Source organism: Pelmatolapia mariae, linkage group LG1, assembly GCF_036321145.2.
Source record: "Pelmatolapia mariae isolate MD_Pm_ZW linkage group LG1, Pm_UMD_F_2, whole genome shotgun sequence".
In the NCBI taxonomy this organism is placed as follows: Eukaryota; Metazoa; Chordata; class Actinopteri; order Cichliformes; family Cichlidae; genus Pelmatolapia; species Pelmatolapia mariae.
Genome location: NC_086227.1, coordinates 17,843,703 through 17,862,321, shown reverse-complemented (window position 1 = coordinate 17,862,321; position 18,619 = coordinate 17,843,703). Strand labels below are relative to the sequence as shown.

Genomic DNA, 18,619 nt, shown 5'->3' with positions numbered 1-18,619 from the left:
TGAACTGCACTCTGCTCTGAGCTCGCTGTAGTTGATGCTCAGCAGAGGATTTCTCACTGAAGATGCCTCCCACAAAGTTCACTGCAGTATTCTGCGAGGAGGCACACAGAAAGTCACTGCATATTTGTGTAAGGTGTTCGGTGCACAGATTAAAAATGTCCACCTACAATATTTGTGGACAGCCACAAATATAGACCCACTCTGGGTTAATAGTAAACCGTACATAAAAAAAGAAAGCCCAGCAGAGGCAGAACATGTTATCTGTTAAGCCTGTCAAAATTTAGACTGCAGAATCACAGCACAGAAGAATCACTTTCTTTCCTTTGCTGAAATAATTGAAATCAAATAACTTCTCGTTTAAATTATGAAGTCACCTAAGATTTTTGCACATAGTTGTTTAGTTCATTCCAGACTGATTGACTTGTCTTTATCATAGTAGTTTTTAAATCCCGAAGATTACTTATTAATAAGAAATCACTAACAGCTTTCAGTGGTGGTTAAAACAATTCTATCTGACTATAGCTGACGAATTTTCCAAAGGGCACAATGTCAATAAAAATGTTATAAATTCATTCAAAATTTGATTTCAGTGTAGCTTTTCACCAAGAATGAGACTGTTTCACCAAATTTTACAGCACCTATATCAGAGGTGTTAAAACGCTAATATCAATCAATAGTTTAATTTACCTTTTTTTTAAGGAACGTGGAAAGAATGTGGAAGACATGAAAAATGAATTTTTCATAGGATTTTATGCAGTCCTGTGAAAAACTAATCACACCCCATCATTCAGTACCTTGTAGATCCACCTTTAGCACCAATAACTAAAAGTAATCATTTTCTGTGTGACTCTATCAGTCTTTCACATCAATGTGGAGGAGGGTAGGTCCACTTTTCACTTCAACATTTATGCACAGCTCTCTTGGGTTTCCACCGCAGCACTTCAGTCAGGTTAAAGTTTGACTGGGCCATTGCACCGCCTTGATTCACTATTCAATTCTCTTCTATTTTAGTCATTCTGTTGTAGTTTTGCTGCTGTGCTTGGGATCATTGTCCTGTTACATCACCCAGTTTGGGCTAAACTTTAGCTGTCAGACAGATGGCCTCACATTTGACTCTAGAGTACTTGGGCATACAAAGGAGTTCATGGTCAAATGACCTCAAGGTGCCCAGGTTCTGTTGCTGCAAAACAAGCCCAAATCATCACTTCTCCACCCCCGTGCTTGACAATTGGCATTAGTAGTTTGTGCTGATATGTCGTGATTGGCTTTAATCAAATGCACCAGTGTGCATTATTGCCAAACATCCCCACTTTGGTCTCATCTGTAAAAGGGATATTGTTCCAGAAGTCTTGTGGTTTGATCAGATGCAACTTTGCAAACCTTGCAGCCCTTCCAAACAGAGCAAGCTTATTCTTTTGTGGGATTTTTTTTTATTGTAGTCTCATGAAATTTAACAATTAACATGCTAACAAAGGCCTGTATAGTCTAAGATGTAGCTCTTGGGTTTCTTTGCAGTTTCTCTGAGCATTGCACAGTCTGAACTTGGCATGAATTTGCTGGGACATTCCCTCCTGGGATTGTGTTAACACAATGAAATGCTCCAAACCAGAGAAACTGCTAAAACTTCTGCTGTTATAAAGGTGCTCACATTAGCTACTTACCCTGTGAATTCTTATGGAAGCAGTAAGGGTGCATTTAGTTTTACACAGGACTGCATAGAGTCCTGTGCAAAGCTCTGCAAAGCTTCGAATTACTGTACATTAGAAGTCCTGTCTGTTCCATGCTCTTTTCTCTGACAGTCGATTTTTGATTTTACTCCATACCGCAGATGTCTTACTGTTGATCCGCCTGAAACAAGAAACAGACAAACAAACAAAGATTTAGCTCTGTTACTGCCTTCATCTTAATGATTTCTTTTTGTAAGACAAAAACAACAGGTCACACAAAGTTCTCACATGCTGAATACATGCATGTTGTGTCCTGATTCAGAAGATTCTCTCTCTGTTTCTCCTTTTTCCTCCAGTGGATTCTCTTCAGTTTTCATCCTCCTTTGCTCTGGGAATAAGACTGACTTCTATTTATATGCTCAGATGCTGGGGAGATGCAACCCCATGGGATTTCTTTACAGCTTTTCCTGCTCACTTGCTCTCTCTCTCTCCCTCTCCCTCTTCTTCCCCCATGTCCTTTCTTTATTTCTTTGAGCATTTGAAGTTGAGGGTTAACCTATTTTTACATGTTGCCAATAAACCAGCTAGAGCTTATAGAGTAAGCTCAATCGTCAATTATCGTTTGCCTTGTGACTTGTGATTAAACTGTAATGACCATAATTGTTCTCTTTGAGTCACTCATCCATAGCAGAAGGTGTCTGAGCAGCAGACTGATTTGTCCTGAACCTAAAATAGCTTCTTCCATAAGTACGCAGAAGGTTTTTAGAGATTTAGAGAAAATAAAAAAATAAATAAAAAATCGAGCTCAAGTTCTCTCACACAGTAAAGGCATAAATTTATACAGTACAGTATGCTGCAAACAGAAATCCCTGCTAGTAACACGATGCTCACAAAGTTTTATCCCCTAAGTGGGTTATGCATATAGTAAAGGTCTGCTCAATTACACTAAAGCCAACTGAAAAACATCTTTCTCAATTGCAACCTCGACATTTACGCAGACAACTCTCGTTTAAATGCATTTTTACAGTCACACATTTACCTCATTAAAATGTCACAGAAAAGGGTCCACCAGCTGGCAGGTGATTTTTTTGTGTGGACCCTCATTTCTTGAGTTTTATGATAGTTTTAGCTTTATGGCATCTTTATAACAAGATTATATTATAACAACATTATACTTTAAAAATTTCTGACATGGATATATTTTTGAATTTCTGTATCACAGAAGAATACAGTTATCTGAAGTTACAGTCTCACACAGAAATACATTTTTAAACCACTTTGAGTCTGAAGGTGTGTGCATATTGCATATTTGTCACCCAGAGTGTGCATTTTTGCAGGAGTCAGCATCAAACACCATGTTTCATGTGTGCACCATTTTTCTTTTTGCAAAAAAAAATACAAGTGGTTGAGCCGCTGGACTGTGAAGCGTTGTGTCTGGGCTGAGCTCCTGCTAGAAAGTTTTGGTTTCTTAACAAGATGTAAGAGTTGCCTCTGCACCCCAATGCATCCGACTCGCTATAGGGACATGTCACCTTTTTGTGAAGTGCCGCATCCAGTTTGTGGACTTCAGTATAGAGTAGGTTATCTGCTTCTCTGAGCATGAGGACAATTTATGACATCAATCTGCTCCTGAATTTGTATTCCAACAATGATCTCTCAAACAGCACGCACAGCAACAGGGGGGACTGGATCTGTTAGTTTGCCAAATCATATTGTGTTGAAGCAGAGGCTTTATGAATAATTGATGGTAAATATTTGACTCTCTGCTAGGTGATTTTATGATGTCCTCAGCAGCCTTGTGTAAAATATTCCCCCAAAACTCAGCAATAATGACAAACATGATAAACAGTTGGTGTAGGTCTAGTGGTTTCTGTAACAAAAATGTCTCTCTCAGACTGAACATTACACAGTAGCTGGACAATAAAAATGTTTCCTGTTTTTTCCCTGTCTTACTTTTATCTTGGGTATTCTTGTGATGCCGAATGCATTTCTCTGCCCTACTCGTGATATTTCACAACAGCTATTTTACCTGAGATTGTCTACTATAAACTGCAGAGCGAGGATGTACATAAGTTCAGCTTCAGATGTTTATTTAGCTTTTCTTTTGCAATTGCAGCCATATAACTGGTTCTTTGATGCGTACATCTTTTCTCTGATGACTGAAGACACTTTTGAAATCCCTTTTGCAGTACCGACTCTAAATTCAGTGAATATACTTCAGAGTTCACCACAGAGGCTAGAGCAGGAAATGGCCTGGATCACTTGTTTCCTCAGTCTACTGGGCTTCTTGGCCAGGCGACTCTCGGTCCCCCAGATGTGCTAGAAACATATTGTTTATTGTGTTTTTTTGCTTGCTTATGCTTCCCAAAGTGTTAATGTGTTTACAGGTTCACCCTTTTGACAAAGACACTTTTCAGTAAGCCAACCAATTGCAAGAAAGTCAGTCAAATAAGTCAAGTATTTTTTGTTGATTGTAGAAACACGGTGATGGATACAGACACTTCTTATCAAGAAATGCCAGTCATGTAAAAATACATCATTTTCAAACTTTGAAGCGCTGTTGTTCTCACAGCTTTCTTATCACAGCTGACTCAAAACCCTGCACTCTTTCACTTTACCCTCAGGTCCTGCTCTGGTGGGTGTAGTCAGGAAGGACTGGGCCTCTCAAAACAGCATCGCCCTCTCCTGGTCAGAAGTGGAAAAGCCACCCTCAGACATAGTGGATTATGAAGTGAAATATTATGAGAAGGTAAACCCTTTTTGTCATATTGAATGACGTTCTTCTTCTTCTCTCAGACTATGTTTATGTACAATGTGTAATTCTCTTTGTGGCAAAATCGTTTTTTATTGCCATTGCTCTAGAATGCACCGCAGTGAGTAATTGAGAAAGCCAAACATAAGTGTAGAGCATCCATAATGTGTCATTATCCCTGCTTTGTTCACCATCTGCTCTGATAGTTAATAGGACAGAAATGATGTCTTCTGTTAAGACATTGCTGTGATAATGGGTTTATGCAAAAACACGTTTATCTCTTGTGCCATAATGTGGCTTTGTTTATCATGTTTGGCAATCTGTTACTGCTTTTCTAGGAGCAAGAGCAACTGAGCTACTCATCAACACGGACCAAAGCCCCCAGTGTTGTGGTGACGGGCCTCAGACCCTCGACTGTTTATGTTTTCCATGTGCGCGCTCGCACTGCTGCTGGCTACACAGCATACAGCCCCAACTTTGAGTTTACAACAGCAGCCGAGGGTATGATTGCAAGGGATGGGTCACTTGGGAGTTGTGGTTTGTATGTGTTAGGGAGGAGCGGCACTGATAATCAGGTAGATTTGTTGTTCCAGATGGATTTGGAGTATGTTTTAAAACAATGCACAGGAGAGAAAGGGAGTTGGAAAGCCACAGATGTTGAGCCATCACTGTCGATTACCAACTCTATATAATCCTTGGAGACGTTTTATGATCATTCTTTGCTACGAGTCACTGAAACTCATCAGGGCTTATTGAGGCATGAGCCATTTATTTAAATGCTTATAAGCTTCCATAAGTTCCCAGTTCTGATGGTCTGCTTGAGCATGTATGGCACCCTTTAGATGATGAATGTGTATATATTCACTTGAATATTCTCACACTTCACTATAAGAGTGAATTTGATATAAGTCTGTTGACATTATATAGTGCACCTCATAAGTCGCACAGTTCACGTTTACTTTAATTTTACAATAACTGTTGGAGAAATGTAAGAAAAGTTATCCTCAAGTAAATGTTTAATATATGTGAAATGAAACATTTACATGTCAGTAAAGGAAATGTCCCTGTCTCCTGCTACTTCTTATTATTAACCATTCTGGTGTAGATTTGCTGATGTGCTTGAGATCATTGCCCTGTTGCAAGAATCTGATATTATACAGAGGAATTTGTATGATGACTGCTAGATGGCCAGGTTATGTGGCTTTGCAACTAGCCCAAATCATCACCCCTCCACCACCATGCTATGGTCTGTTGGATTGTCTTCAAACATGATGCTGTGCATTATGGCCAAACATCTCCACCCTGGTCTTGTCTGTCAAAAGGACTTTGTTCCAGAAGCCTTGTAGTATGTTTGGATGCAGCTTTGCAAACCTATTAGGGAGAAGAAACTTTTTCTTGTCATCCCTTTCAAACACGATACACTTGTTCAGTCTTTTTCTGATTGTAATGTCCTAAACTTTAACATCTAACATGACAACTGAGACCTGTAGCATCTGAGATGTAGCCCTTAGGTTTTCACAATTCCTTTGACACTGCACACTCTGACCTTGGGCTGACTGTCTGGGACGTTCACTCTTTGGAAGATTGTGACATTATGTTAACTCACCTGAATGCTCCAAACGTGCAAAATGCACAAACTTCTCCTTTGATGGAGGTGACTACTCCTCCTGGTGACCCCTAGTTAAAGTGCATTTTCTTAGCAGCATCTGACAACTGCTTACCCTCTTAATTCCTAAGAAAGAGTGTACTTAGTTTTTTCACAGGACCGGACTGAGTCCTGGAAAGTGCATTTAAGACATTCATGGAGAAATAAATATCAATGACTGCCACTCACGTGCAATTGATTAAAAAAATAATAATAATTTCAATGTACAGCTGAATTTTCCATCCAATATGATGAATTCCTTGCAATCCAGCCGCATCATGCATAACTCACTCTTTTAGATTAAGATTATAATAACCTAGTCAGAACAAATCAAATGTCAAAATAGAAGCCAATCAATTACAACAATAATATTAAATAGGCTTTTTCATTTCAGGAGAGACAACTAATCTTTTACAGAGGAAACTTACAAAATGCCTGGTTCGTTTCTTTTCATTGGGTATAAACATGGATACTGTTTTAAATTAGTAACAGAGAAACCACAGTCGGTCTGTTCAGTACATTTTGTGTCGCAAAGCAGTTTGTCCTTCCTCTGGTATCAAGTCTGGGAGGGAGAGTTCTTAATATTCAGATGAATGATCTTTCCGCCGTTTTCACCGTCACTTTGTTCTCACTTTCCTCAGATCCTGATATTGCTGATCAGGGTCAAGTTCTGGTGGTTGTCACAGCATCTGTAGGAGGTTTTTCCCTTTTGGTCATCCTTACCCTATTCCTTTTAATCACTGGACGGTAAGACATCCCCTGTTTTTTTGTGTGCACACGCACACAGACACACACACACACCTTTTTCTCTCATAATCTCCAGAGTGAGGCCACAACCAGAAGTCTGTTAATGGACTCCTTTTTTGCCACCAAGCAGACACCCTTATTTTACAAATGGCTGAACCAATTTTCTGCCTAATTACTCCGCATGTAATGCATGTACCAGCAGTTTTCTTCATTCCATTAACCTCCCCAGGTTGGCTCACAAAGTTGTCTTCAGTCTGCCTCTGGTTCACAGCGTTTTTACCATTAGTGGCACTTATTAATAAACAATGAAAAATGGCCAGAACGTGTGGATACTCTGTCTAGATTCTGACTTAATTGTGATACAAACCGAATGATAATCTTTGATTACACAATTTGCAAACATTACATTAAGCTGAACATATCTAAACTACAGTCTACAAAAAAGCTGAAAAAAAAGGATGACATCACTATCTATGTTAAAATGACTCTGTATGGGAAATGAGCCACCAACATTGTTACTTTAGCTTATCTTTGTTTGCACCTGAAATGTAGTTAAGGTATATACAGTAAATACAGTATTTCTTTTTTGCCAAGAATCCAGACTGGCTTGTAATTTTTTAAAGTGCTGGTGAGCAATAGTTCTCCAGACATCCTCAAAGTCTCTTATCTCTTTGGACACACGCTGCTTTTTTACTCATTTTCAATTCATTCCTTGTACCTGAGCATTTCCAGAGTAATGTTTGGAAATTATTGTTGTTTCAAATTGACACTATAGGTGCATCTAATAATAGAGTAGGTTTAATGGTCAGAGGGTCATAGGTCAAGTTCTCTGAAGATCTTGTGAATGTGATAACTCAAGAACAAGGTGATGTAATATTTTCAAATTGATGCTATAGGTCAGGGGTGGGGGAACTCCAGGCCTCGAGGGCTGGTGTCCTGCAGGTTTTAGATGTGTCCGTGATCCAACACAGCTGATTTAAATGGCTAGATTACCTCCTCAACATGTCTTGAAGTTCTCCAGAGGGCTGGTAATGAACTGATCTGCGGCCTGGAGTTCCCCACCCTTGCTATAGGTGTATGTATTTGGAGCTTGAGGGATAGCATTGGTGATCACTAATTTGTTAAGCCACTTAACACTGACCTATGAGTCATTCAAGCAAAAAAGTCACTTGACTCAAGAGATGAACCATGGTTGTCTCTACATATAACAGAAAACTTAGCAAAGAACCAATCTTAGATTTTTTCTTAACTACTTTTGTTATTCTGTCACAAAAACTCATTATTTGTTCTCATTTTTACCCTTCAGCTGTAAAAGACTGATGCATCATTGTCATCACCCCACCGGGCAGGCTGGTGGGTGAGAACAAGGAAACAGGTTTTTTAAATTCATACCATGGGTCCATCTACTTAAAGTCTCAGACGAGTTTGAATTTCAGTGACCTCAAGACTAAGGTCAGAGGTCAAGTTTTCTGAAAATTTTATGAATGCAATAACTCAAGAGGAAGGTAAACTAGGATTTTTATACTTAGACAACATGTGCATTGACTAGGAGGCCAAGAGGTTAGCAGTGGCAGCTGCCAGTATCTTTTTATTTTATTGAATCTTTGAAGAATGTCAACGTTAACACAGTTTGAAAGGCATAACAACGTATTTTGCAAAGACTGTTAGTTGAAAACTTGGCATTTCTTGGCAAATCCTCAAAACCCTTTAATAGAAAACTAAAGCAGGTCAATAATATCTGAAAGTCCTTAAGAAATATGAAAAATATCCTGACACGCGACCATAGAGATGCATCTGGCATCCATCTACTCTTAACTGAAGCCTCAGCAGAAATCCAGTAAAAGCATACCCGGATTTAAAAAAAAAAAAAAAACACAGAATGAAACATTATCAATCATGGATTTACCTTTCCAGAGTCCAGACCTCAACAGTACTGAACATTTTGAACAGAACAAAAGACAGCCAGCATCCAAAGTAGAGCTTTCAATGTCCTTCAAGATGCCCGAAGAGCTACTCCTGAAGACTACTTAAAGAAATTACAAGAAAGTTCCGGCTGTGTTGAAGAATAAAGATGGTCATACCAAATATTCATTTTCAAGCTTTTTAGAATCATACAATCTAAGATTTCTTATTATATACTGTATTCCTATATATTTGTCAGTAAACTGATCCACCTATTCCCCATTTTTCTGGACAATTTGCAGAACTATAACTGGCAAAGAAAATGTTGCAGAGGTAACCAGGTGTCTGCTTTAAACCTGTTATACTGTTCTGCAGAGATGATTTTCATATATAGTTGCAGCTTTTTTATGTGTGAAGTGTGAACAATACCAATCCAGAAGAGTCACAGTGTGTGAATTCATTATCTCATTGTCTTTGAACCAGGTTTACCTGCACCCAAATATCAATAAAGTATTATCTTGTGTAAGTGACTTGTAAAGTGTGTAAATAAAGTGCAACATTTCAGAAAAATGCAATCCTATGATGACATTTTTAAAGAGCAGTCTTCTTCTTGGATAGTTTTTGCAAAGAGGATCTAAATTGTTCTTTTTGCTGAATACAAGTGCTTGATTGTCAATTCCCATGATAGTCCCATTCTGTGGAGCCTTGAAAGTTTGAACATGTGGGGATCTGAATACTAAAATGGAAGAAAAGAAGAAGAAAAAAGATCTAAATCAAGGAAAGAGCAAAAATTGCTCTTAAAACGAGTGATAGAAAAGAACATAATGGCATAATGTCGGTTTTCACACAGACATTTTTTCTAAACCAAAAGGCAGATTATGTGGGATCACAGAGAGAAGCCAAATGGCAAAAAAAAAAAAGTACTCATGCTTCATGTTGGTAATGTAAACTAATTTATCTTCATTTAGCATTTTCATTAAGATCTTAACTGTTGTGTTAATCTGGCTTACATGTGCAGGTGTCAGGGGTACATCAAAGCCCGGATGAAATCTGAGGAGAAGAGGAGGACACGCTTTCACAGTGGACACGGTGGGTGTCTGTGTGTGTCTGTATTTAATATGGGATTTCACACAGGTAAGATGAGTGCGGCAACATCTGTTGTAATTCCCAGGACTTTAGTTTTGCAAGAAGTTATACAAAGCGTGGTCACCGTTTGCCTTAGAGCAACAATTCTTATGCATTATGCATTTTTTATATTGTCATGAGCAGAATTTATGGACTCTCTTATTTTCTATTGAATGAAACTCGGTTATTACAGTTCCATTTTTTGTAATTCCTGTTATGGCTCAAAAACAAAATAAGCCCAAAAGGATGTATTTAAAGACACTGGTTCATTACAGTCCATCCACGTGCTGGTAGATAGGGTGGATTGATTTGGATTTGGAGCTTGTTCAAACTAGCATTAGGCGAATGTTAGTGTGCAATGAAAAAAGATCAAAGCTAAATAGCCTTTTAAAAGAACTGATTAAGGCAAAAAAAATTAAAACTGCAAGTAATAAATTTATATTCAGGTAAGAGTCAGATATGGATCAATCCAGCCAATATAGGGCAAATATTAGGTTAACTGTACTTATTAAAAGAGGTTTTTTACAGTTAAAATGTCCTGCACCAATAACTACAAATCCAGGTATACACATATGTGGACTCTAAAATATATTTTTAAAACTCTAATGTCAGTCAGTAATCTAGAAAGCAGAAGATTAACCTGCAGCGCCAATGTTCCCTGTTTTTGTCGTTTTAATACTTTGAGTAAACACACACATTGCATCGTCTTACAAAACACAAAAAGAAATCCCTCGGTCTGGCTCACCATTGAGCATGCTATTGGTGAGATTTTGACTCTTAAAAATCCATTTCAAGTCCCCTCTCACTATGTTTGGGCTTTTGTCACACAGATTGGGCCTATTTTCTGTGCTAAATCACTCACAGTTTGCCAGAAACCCACTATTGGTTTTTTGACAAAACTTGCTGTTCCAGTTAATAATTACAGTGGTGCTACAATTAGAGATAAAAACAGGGTTATAGATTGCCCCATAGGGAGGACGTATTATTGTGCCCTGTGTTTTACTTAGGCAATTCAGTGAGAGCTCTTGTAGGATCCGATTTGAGGCCTGCAGGGAAACAAGTTTGGCTCTCGACACAAATCTAACAATTTTACCTGTGTGTGTTTGATTGGGGATTTTTTTTTTTATTGATCGAGAAGAGCATTAAAGACTGTGAGGAAAATATTGTAACATGCTGACATACCATTTCCTTGTCCTTTGGACACAAGGCCCATCTCTAAGTGTGCACTGCTACTGTTTGTGTGCAGGTAACTAATCTGGTTCTTTATATAGTGCAGCAGGCAAATGACATTACAGGGAAATTGTTCACAGGTGATATGAGAACTAAAAATGGTGCATATACTCTTTTATGATCACTTACTTAGTGTGATTAATACTGCGTGTTTGTTCTGAATCCTCTGAAGCATCCATCTAGGTTTGCATGTTAATGTTAAAAATGCATTTATGGATGGAGCTCATGCCGTACTTTGAGTGTTAGGTGATAGTAATAAAGCACTCTAATAATTGCAGTCAGTTTACCATGGACTAAACTGGGAAAGGATAAAACACTAATGAACTTAAGACAGTCAGATTAGTTACAGGACTTACTCAGTACAACACCGCAGTGGTGCCGCCAGTCACCTCACAGCATGAGGGTTCCAGGTCTGAACCAGTCCAAGGACATGCTTGTCAGGTTATCAGGTGATTCTAAAGTGTCTGCTGGTGTGGTGGTACATGATTATCTCTCTGTGTTACCCGGTGAAAAAATAAGCCGTTAAAAACGTTGATGACAGAGTGCGCCAGTGTGAGAGAGCTGAGCCAAGGGTAAAGAAGCCTTCATGCACTGAATTCATAAAATTCACTCAATCGCACCGGGAAAAAATTGGCACCAGATGAATGTTAAATATCTGAATCTAGTTGTATGTATGAGTAAAAGGGTAATCCCTCAAGCTGGACAGCACTGTTACTGGACCTCTGGAGCAGCATGTAACATATTATGTGTACCTGCAGTTATCTTGTTTTACTTCAAACAAACCAGCTCTGAGGAAGTTTTCAAGTAACACATCTGACTTGTTAAAATAATTCAAAATTAAGTGTAAAACTTCCAAAATTTATCAGGTGTATTTCATTCTGTAGTGAAAAATGTTGTTTAATAAAATGCAAAGGATGACCAAATTGGAACATTTTGAAAATTTAAGTGGCTAATGGGATTTTGCAGAGGAACAAACACTCATATTTTGGTGCTTGTGTCCACATTTGATAATTATTTCAGTTATCTGCTGTGCTAATACTGCTCTCTGAGTCTTTTCCTCAATGGTGCTGGAAGTTGGACAGAGATTTTTTTTCAGCAGCTTATTTAAGAATGAGTCTAATTTTACTTTATGCCAAACAGTAACAATGGCCTTGCTGATACAAATGTACTTTTATGAGTCATTTCTTTCTATCCAGTAGAATGAAATCTATATGAATCGCACCAGTTTTTTCTGTGCTATTTGTTCTTTGCTCGTGTGTGCTTGGGAGCCATCACCCAGGTGGGGGGATGCCACCAGGCTCAACAAACTGGTAGAAAAGGCTTGTTCTATTATAGAGCTGAGCTTAGACACCCTGGAGACAGAGGTGGGTAGACGAAGCCTTCAAGCTTCCACAACACAAGCTGACGCAGCTATAAAGTACATTTAGTCCCAAGCTCATCTGCTTGAGGTGTACCACGGACAACTTCCAGTTATCATTCGTGCCAGTCATAATGCACACCACTGCAGCAGCATCCCCAGCCTCAGCCAGAGAGGAAGATGCAGAATTCTAACTGTCTGCAATGTCTTTTTATACTGCTCTGGGGATTTTTTTTTCAGCTCTTTCTTTCTCTTTTTCTGCCCCCTTTTCCATCCCTTGACAAAATAACAGAAAAACCTCACAATATAAAAGAAGCAAATAGTCGACCAATTATGGACTAACACAGTTGAATAAAGAATCACCTTCTCTTGCACAGCCTGGCTTCAGTATAACAGAATATCCTGCAGGCTTAGAGAAGCCAGATAATGACTTTATGCTTGCAAATGCTTCAGGTTTTGAATAGATTAAGAAAATATGCACTGTGGTTGATAAAACTAATATCTGTTTGGGAAGAAAGTTTTCTCATGCAAGTCATGCAGGACGAGAATTTCATAATCAAATAACCTATCATTCAAAGTCTCAGTCTGAGACAAAGTTAAGAGATCTTTTATACCCTCCTGGACCTGATTAGATAATGTTAGATATGAGAATTTCCATACCTTATGTGTAAAAATCAATCATTCACTCAATCAATAAAAATTATCATTTTTTTCCCTGGGCAGAATTCATCTTTAGTTCAGTTTGTGCTTAAAAACCCTTTAACAATCTCTTCTGAGCACATGTGTTTAACACTGTTCTCTCTGTCTGGTTGTGTGTCCTTGTTGTGGAGAAATGTGTAAGAACTTTATCCTACTTGTACTCATGTATCAAAGCAGTTCAACCTCATTTCTAACTTTTATGTGCTACTCCATAATATACATAAAATAATACATTATATTGTCTGTTTCTCTTCTAGTCCCATTTTCTGGAATAAAGACCTATGTGGATCCAGATACATATGAAGACCCCACTCAGGCTGTGGAGGAATTTGCCAAAGAGATAAACCCCTCTTACATATGCATCGAGAGGGTGATAGGAGCAGGTAAAACAACTAATACAAATCAGTAAGTCGTGATAATTCATCGGATGAAATAGACACGAGAGGCAATCCAGTGTTTGCCACTACTTCAACCTGGGCGTTTTTTCCAAGAAAGTGATACGTAGGCATTTGCAAAACTTGCCAGTAATGTTTGTCTGCTATATAAAAAGAAATGCTGAAGCATATTAGTATTGGACCTTAGAGATGCTAACACTGCAGGCTTTGAATAATGGAGTTTGATGGTTCATTAATTTGAACAGATTGTGTCGGCTTATAAACCCCTGAGTAATTATGAAGGTGCCCCCTTTCAGGGGTTTCTGTAATATGAGCTCCATCTGGTGGAACGCATGTGCAGTTGCATGGTTTTAAATATGTCAGACAACTAACTGTACAGTAGGCCTAGCGGTAATGAATTTCATATATCTCCTCCAGTGATTAGGCTGCATGTCTATCTGAGTCATGTTCATTTTTATTTCGTCTGTCGTTTTCACTTTAGAGTAAGGATTCAGGAACAATACCCAGCATTTAATCTGTTTTCTAGTTTTTATTTTGAATATGTTTTATTATGTAAGTGAAAGGAAGTCTACTGTGTTTTGTAGGTGAATTTGGAGAAGTCTGCAGTGGCCGTTTGCGTGTACCAGGCAGGATGGACATCTCTGTGGCAATAAAGACCCTTAAGGGTGGTTATATGGACCAACAGAGACGAGACTTTTTGCGTGAGGCCTCGATCATGGGGCAGTTTAACAACCCCAACATCATCAGGCTGGAGGGAGTCGTCACTAAGAGTAAGCTCTTTACACAGCTTGACTTCCGTTTCTTGTTTTTGGGTTTGTTTGGGGGTTTTTTTGTATTTTTGCAGTTTGGTCTCTTTTCTTTCCGTTGAGCTGTCAAATCAAGTCCTTCTCCTTTTCCTCAGGCAGACCAATAATGATAGTGGTGGAGTACATGGAAAATGGAGCACTGGACTCTTTCCTCCGGGTAAGGGGAATGCATGTTCACACTGGTATGGTGCATTCCTGAAGATTGTCTTCTTCACACGCTGTTTGTACCCTCTCTGTCTTAATACCACCTCAGGCACGTGATGGTCAGTTCACAGTGCTCCAGCTGGTTGGCATGCTGCGGGGCATCGCAGTTGGTATGACCTACCTTTCAGAAATGGGTTATGTTCACCGAGACCTAGCTGCTCGCAACATCTTGGTAGATGAAAACTTGGTGTGTAAGGTCTCCGATTTTGGCATGTCCAGAGTTCTTGAAGATGACACCGAAGCAGCCTACACAGCTACAGTGAGTGCAGCTCCTGGAAGATTTTACAGCATCAATAATGATAATGAAGTCTGAATATCGCCCTAACAAGAGGATCCTGTGTTTCTATTTTGCATTAGGGAGGAAAGATACCAATACGCTGGACAGCACCAGAGGCAATTGCTTATGGAAAGTTTTCCTCAGCTAGTGATGTATGGAGCTATGGCATTGTCATGTGGGAAGTGATGTCATATGGAGAGAGGCCCTACTGGGAGATGTCCAATCAAGACGTAAGTTGCTTTTCGCTCTAAACTCCTCAGCATAGTCAACACTTCATTCAATTTCTTGCAATTCTGTCTCTTGTATGAGGAGTGTAACTCTTTAAAAAATGAATGAATCATTGTTTTATTTGAGATTCAACAGTATGTTTACTGACATTCATCTCAGGTCATTTTATCTATTGAAGAAGGCTATCGTCTGCCAGCACCAATGGGCTGTCCTGTGACGCTGCATCAGCTCATGCTACACTGCTGGCAAAAGGAATACAGCCAGCGCCCACACTTCAGTGATGTGCTGTCGTTCCTCGACAAACTCATAATTAATCCCAGTGGGCTGCTGAATCTAGCCAATGATGTTCAGAGGTAAGTATCGGATAACGCAGAGACTGTTTCCATTGTTTATATACAGTATATACAGACACTAAGATAGTGTAGAATCTGGAAAATATGGAGCTGTTCTGCACTGAAAATAAGGCAAATTCATTTTTCCTGGTCTTGAGTACAGTTACGACTATAGCATGTTGCTTTACATAAAAAACATCGGAAAGAAATACATGCAATCATGATGGCATATATGACTATGCATGCATTTAAAAAAACATACACAAAAATATGAGGACACATATAACCACAGTTAAAAGCATTTCAGCATAAACATTCAGGATGCAGAATGGGTGCATTTAACTACACAGAAAGGAATGTCTAAGAATTATAGCTACATAATTACACTACTAAAATTATGAGGTTTGACATGTATGTATTGCATATTACTGTAGCGTCCCAGTGCATCACATCATAAACCAATAAAAATGTTGAACCTGAAGGAAACTATCAGAAAAGAATAGGTAGGTAAAGGTATAATTTTGATTGACTGGTAATTCTTATGCATCTAAACTGTTTATTCAAAGAATATTTCCTGTGTTTTTCTCTTTGCCATGTCAGTTTCGCTGACTCCCCAGACGACATGCCAGATTACCCTCTTTTCATCTCTATCGGCGACTGGCTCGACTCCATCAAAATGAGCCAGTATAAGAACAACTTTCTTGCAGCAGGATACACGACGCTGGATTCTATTTCAATCATGAGCATAGAGTGAGCAGAGCCAAATTATACAGAGAGCAGCTACAGTATCAAAACGTACACTAAAAGGAAACTAAGTTGCATAAAACGAGCAGGAAATATTGACACTGTAAAAAACACGATTCAACTATTGAGTTTTGTCCAGTGCTATGCAGTTGTTTTTTAAATATCCTATTTTTTATGCTGTGTTTGCCTGCTGGTTTAACCACAGCACGATCAAGAAACTTGAACTACAATACTGTGCTAAAAGTCTTAAATTTGCTAGGAAAACAGGAAATTGGTATAGGGAATTATTAGAATATGTAATATGTAAAGTTTTTTTTTAAAAAAAAACTTGAAAGTCATATCGGTATGACTACCTTACCTATTATTCAACACAACCTGAACTCTCTTAGGTAAGCTTACTTGTAAGTTCTTTAAGTAGTCTTCAGGAACAGTTCTCCAGGTTTTTTTAAGGACTTTCAAAGCTCGTCTTTAGATGTTGGCTGCCTTTTGTTCTGTTCTCTATAAAGACGATCCCTTACTGCTTCAATAATGTTGAGGTCTGGTCTCTGGGGAGGCCAATCCATGACTGATAGTGCTCCATTATGTGTTTTTCTTTCCAGGAATGCTTTTACTTCATTGGCAGTGTGATTGGGATCATTGCCATGCGGAAAATGAAACTGTTGTCAATCAGATATTTTCTGGATGGCATTTTCTGTTTTCATGATTTCATTTGAAAACATCCCCAACACCACTGGCTGAAATGCACCCAGAAACCATGACACAGGCTCCACCATGTTTTACACAGGGTTGTACACACTTACTGTTGTGCCTCTCTGACCTCCTCCATAGATACCGATGCTGGTTTGACCAAAAACTTCAAATGTGGATTCATCACTCAATCAGACCTACTGACACTGATACCTCAGGCTTTTCTCCTTCTTTCCCTTTTTTAAGAATGCTTCTTGACAGGCATCCTCAATTGAGACCACTTCTTTGCTTGTCTTTGCTGAATTTCTTTTTGCTGATTCTTAAGAAATTTACTTTCAGATAGTGTTCATCTACTGTGTAGAGGTTTTTTTTTTAAGCCCTTTACTTCTTCTTTTGTACTCCACTTATCCAGTTTCCTCTAATTTGTTAAGAACACACTGCATATTATGCAAAGATATGCCAGGTTTTCAGCTAATAGCACTTTGGGAATCATATTTTTGGTACAAAAAAAGCTCATGTTTGACAAACTGTGTTGTCATTGACATTTTTTAGACTCAACTAAAGAAACTGTAACAAATTATTTGTTTTTGCGACATACGGGTAGTAACACAACACTAATTTAGGTGCTTTTTTATGTTTGTACAATTTGTCAGTGTAAACCACCTTAAAAAATAAAGGACTTCACTGAAAATGAGTGATAAAGCAGCCAGTCCAAAGACGAGCTTTGGAGAACTATTGCTCAAGACCACTTTAAAAATTACAATAAAGTTTGCCTCCTTGGACGTAAATTATTAAGAAATGTTGGCTCAAGACTTTTACACAGTACTGTATGTCAAGTTTAATTCGCATATGCTGACTGTGTAACATAAACTACAACACTGCCACTATTGTGCTTTCACGTTAAATGTGGTCATTGTTTACACCGTCAATTTTTTGCTTGTTACAGTTTTGCGTTTTCCTTGTTGTAGAAAGTAGGTCTGCTGTTCTTATCTCTTCTCTCCTCTTTCTTCAGTGACATCAGACGTATTGGAGTCTGTTTGATTGGCCATCAGAGGAGAATCATAAGCAGCATACAGTCCCTTCGCCTGCAGCTTCACCACATCCAGCAGAGTGGCTTTCAAGTGTGAGCCCATTGCACAGAGTCAGACTGTGTGTACAAACTGAGCTGGAAAAAAGTTCCTTGGCATCGTCATTCAACTAATTGCACAAAACACCAGACTCTTAGGTGTAGCAGGTACCACATGCTGCTCGTATGAGAGCGGTCTGCTGCTAGACCACATGTGGTCTAGTAAGCTCACACATCATCATCTGGATCATTATCAATACAGCCTCCACAACAACCAACCTCTGGCGTTGGCCAAATGCGGTCTCTTTATTATCTCAGCAAATACTAGCATTCACTTGAATTTAGGACTTATTTTCTCTAGTGTCTATTCAAGTGTTCACCAATACCTCTTCTCTTTCCAAGTGACAATCCAATGGTTTGTATTGACTTTGAATGGTCTAAAGTTTGTTACCTCATGACCAGAGAAGATGAGGACAGGAGAAATCATTTGGTGATGTGTGGTACAGTGCGTGACTTTAATAACTACCTTTCCAGCTGGTTTATGAAACACTTCACTTAAAAGAATAAAGATTGACCGGATGGTAAAATACAATCATGTTTTTTGAACTGAAGACCGCTGAATGTCAAAAGATTTTATAGAAATGTATGTTCTCTCTTCATGATGATGCAGTATGTCTTGTACAAAAAGTCTTGTGAAAATTGTATGTTTTATCCAGTATGTTGGTTCCTGAATAAACAACCCTATTTTAATACTTA

At 38.7% G+C, this 18,619-nt stretch overlaps 1 protein-coding gene across 2 annotated transcripts in view; it reads left to right on the top strand.

The window, feature by feature from the left end:
• Window positions 1-18,619, top strand: part of LOC134627880 (ephrin type-A receptor 6-like) — a 71,681-nt gene extending 53,062 nt beyond the window's left edge. For both annotated transcript variants that reach the window (XM_063474343.1, XM_063474334.1), the window contains 12 exons: window positions 4,292-4,416; window positions 4,758-4,920; window positions 6,706-6,811; window positions 9,732-9,802; window positions 13,382-13,507; window positions 14,104-14,289; window positions 14,421-14,482; window positions 14,579-14,788; window positions 14,887-15,036; window positions 15,194-15,387; window positions 15,967-16,116; window positions 17,810-18,619. In XM_063474343.1, coding sequence (XP_063330413.1) covers window positions 4,292-4,416; window positions 4,758-4,920; window positions 6,706-6,811; window positions 9,732-9,802; window positions 13,382-13,507; window positions 14,104-14,289; window positions 14,421-14,482; window positions 14,579-14,788; window positions 14,887-15,036; window positions 15,194-15,387; window positions 15,967-16,116; window positions 17,810-17,924 — 1,658 coding nt within the window. In that variant the 3' untranslated portion in view covers window positions 17,925-18,619. The remainder of the gene's footprint in view (window positions 1-4,291; window positions 4,417-4,757; window positions 4,921-6,705; window positions 6,812-9,731; window positions 9,803-13,381; window positions 13,508-14,103; window positions 14,290-14,420; window positions 14,483-14,578; window positions 14,789-14,886; window positions 15,037-15,193; window positions 15,388-15,966; window positions 16,117-17,809) is intronic.